At 36.2% G+C, this 3,164-nt stretch overlaps 1 protein-coding gene across 1 annotated transcript; it reads left to right on the plus strand.

Annotated features, from left to right (window-relative positions):
- Positions 1-601: 601 nt before the first annotated feature.
- LOC133320948 (membrane metallo-endopeptidase-like 1) lies at positions 602-2,315 on the plus strand (the record flags this gene model as incomplete). The annotated part of the gene is made up of 1 exon (XM_061530043.1): positions 602-2,315. A coding segment is annotated over exon 1 (1,714 nt), but the record flags the coding sequence as incomplete, so codon positions are not given.
- Between the last annotated feature and the right edge of the window lie 849 nt (positions 2,316-3,164).

The following is a 3,164-nucleotide window of genomic DNA, read 5'->3' on the forward strand; positions in this document are numbered from 1 at the left end:
TGGACCTTGAAAAAGTATTCTTTAAAAAATCCACGCTTCTGGTGGACCTTGAAAAAATATTCCTCTGGTGGACCTTGAAAAAATATGCTTTAAAAAATCCACGCCTCTGGTGGACCTTGAAACAATATTCTTTAAGAAATCCACGCCCTTGGTTGACCTTGAAATAATATTCTTTAAAAAAATCCACGCCTCTGGTGGACCTTGAAAAAATATTCTTTAAAAAATCCACGCATCTGGTGGACCTTGCCATAGTAAACAAAAATTGATAGGTGCTAGTTAGAATGGAATACATATTTGTATACTTATTGCAAATATTTGCAGATTATTGGCGTCATCTATAGAATTCTGTTATGTTTATGGTGTACTGATACCGGTGAGGTCAAGATCGCGAACTTTAAATCAATGCATTTGTAAATGCTATCACAAACAGAATATCTATAAATTTTGAGGCCAACACATTGCAGGCAGTCAGTTTTTAACGCCGACTATTGGCGAGTGAATCTAAAACGACCGATCGGAGTAGAATTTAATAGAAAAAATCAATATGAAATTTCCGCAAATATTTTTCATATTTGCTCTGAGCATATCTATAGAATTATGCATGAGTGATGCAGATGTACCTCTTCACGAGTCCATAAATTTGGAGCTACAAAAAACCATTGCCAAGAATATGGATGTGAATATCAAACCCTGTGCCGATTTCTATAAATACACTTGTGGCAACTGGTGGAGACATCACGACAAATTTAACTTTGAAGAGACGTTGAAATATGATATCAACACGGAATTGATTGGACTTATCGAGGATAGTACCAATTCCTGGCAGAATAAACCGAAGTTTACTCACAAGGTCCGGGATCTCTTTAAATCGTGCATGAACTCCGAAGAGTTTATTTCCGAATATTATATGCGACAACTGCGTAGATTGGAGGGTATCGATTGGGCGCTGTGGGCCAAAAATGAAAGTATTGATGATTGGGTGGAAATATTTGCTGTGGCCACGAAATATGGCATGAATGACATTTTACTGGAAGGGGTGATTGCCCCCTTGGAGAGCGCTGATGATCCGTCGAATGTGATGACCATACATCTGAGAAAAGGTGTCAGCGATTATGGTTTTAATGAAATGATCACACACGATGTTAGACGTTTGCGCGATACAATGGACATGGAGACAGATCTTATGGACTATTATGAGGCAATACGGAATTTTGAAATTGCCCTTAGAGAACTCAATAACAAGGAATATCCGGCAAGTCCACGACAAATCTTGGAAGTTAAAGACTTACCCATTGAATGGCTGAAGAAATATTTGGAATATATTGTGGCTCCAGACTACGCCTTGGATCCGCATATGAAAGTCGTCGTAACTGACCTGGATTATTTAAAGGCGTTAGATGCCCTTCTAATGAAAACTGATAAAAAGTTTTTACGTATTTACATTGAAATGCGGTTTCTTCGTCATTTCTATCACAATGTAAGGGTACATCGTAAATATTCCTGCCTAGCGGCTGTGCGAGGTATTATGCCCCTGGCAATGCATTGGATTTATGAAGATATGCATCATTTGGATGCCGTGACAGTGAATGACATCCAAACTATGTTCACGGCCATTTTACAACAAATCTATGAGACTTTACATCGGGATCGATATGGTGTTGTTGATGCGGAATCTCTAGAAAAGCTGAAGAGCATGAAATTAATAATCGGCAATTTGCCGAGGCATAACACCACCGATTTTCTGGAAGAATTTTATGCACCCATTATGGTGAAGCCCCAATTTTATAAAAACTTTTTAGCCATACAAAAATTGCAAACCAGTAATATGCTCAAGGCTCTCTATAACCGTGCCGAAGATAATTACGTCTCTGACGAATTTTATGATACATTTGAAAATTTCAACAACGTTGCTGTTAACATTCCCAAATATTATCCCGCACACAATGTACTTCTGCTGCCCACATATCTTCTCAGATCGCCATTGTATCAGCAGGAATTTGAACCGATTTTCAAATATAGTCTCTTAGGCTCCACCTTGGCCTCAGCTGTATTTTCTACGCTACACTTTAACGATTTCACTAAGGATCAAATAAATACCGTTATATTTGCTGGTAGCATTCGAACTTCCTACGATGTGTTTTTCTCCAGAGAAGTTACTTTGGAAAATTTCGAAGCTATTGATGATCTCAAGAAGTTATCGAAGAAACAATTGTTCTTGGTCAACGCCATGCACGCACATTGTGGTCGTTCATTCAACGAAGAATGGTTTAGTGATAGGGCATTATATTTCCCAGAATTTTCGAAAATCTTCGATTGTAAATTTCAAAAACTTTTGGAAATATTTAAAAAATAAATTTAAAGTTTAAAAATAAAATTTTAAAGATTTTATTGATTTTACGTTTTATTTTTTAAACTTGATGTTATAAAGAAGACTGCAAAATTGTTTCTTAGACCATACATGTACTTACTTACTTAGCTCTAGACAAAACATTTGTACCATAAGTCGAACTTAAAAAAAGATTACAAGGCGCGTCGGTCTTGTACACAACTCATCCAATTTGGAAGACCATGTTCCGAGTAGGGATAAGTAAATCGAATTTTGTCATTAAAAAGCCAAAAAGGCGAAGTTTACTTTTGATCTTTGAGGAAATCGCAAAGCCGAATTTCGATTTTTTTTATAAATACTTGGTTTATTTTACCCAAAGCCCAAATTGCCATTAAAAAACCAGTAAGGAAAGTAGTAAAGTCGGACTGAGCCGACTATATGATACCCTTCACCACTTTGGGTATATTCGAAAAGACGTCGCCTTTTTGAAGGAATTTTGGCATGAAATTGAACGAACTTAAATATGTGATTTTTTTGTCTTTCTGAAAACTATGCTAAATTTCATTTCATTTGGTCAAGTTTAGTCGTTTGCGCACAGTGGCACAGTAAATCGATTTAAAGCAAACTTGACACACGCTATTCGGTATGCGGCACGTTTTAAAATTTTATCTCAATCAGACACCTATTGATTATTTGGTGTACAATTAACATAAATAAGTCGAAATTATATATGGAGGCTACGATATATCTAAATCTGAACCGATTTTTATGAAACTTAGCACACATCATTCTAGATTTAATTTAGTACGCTATACCAAAATTCATGCCAATCAAAATA

Source organism: Musca vetustissima, unplaced genomic scaffold (genome assembly GCF_032173495.1).
Source record: "Musca vetustissima isolate MV318-11 ecotype Yass unplaced genomic scaffold, APGP_CSIRO_Mvet_v1 utg99630, whole genome shotgun sequence".
NCBI classification, from domain to species: domain Eukaryota; kingdom Metazoa; phylum Arthropoda; class Insecta; order Diptera; family Muscidae; genus Musca; species Musca vetustissima.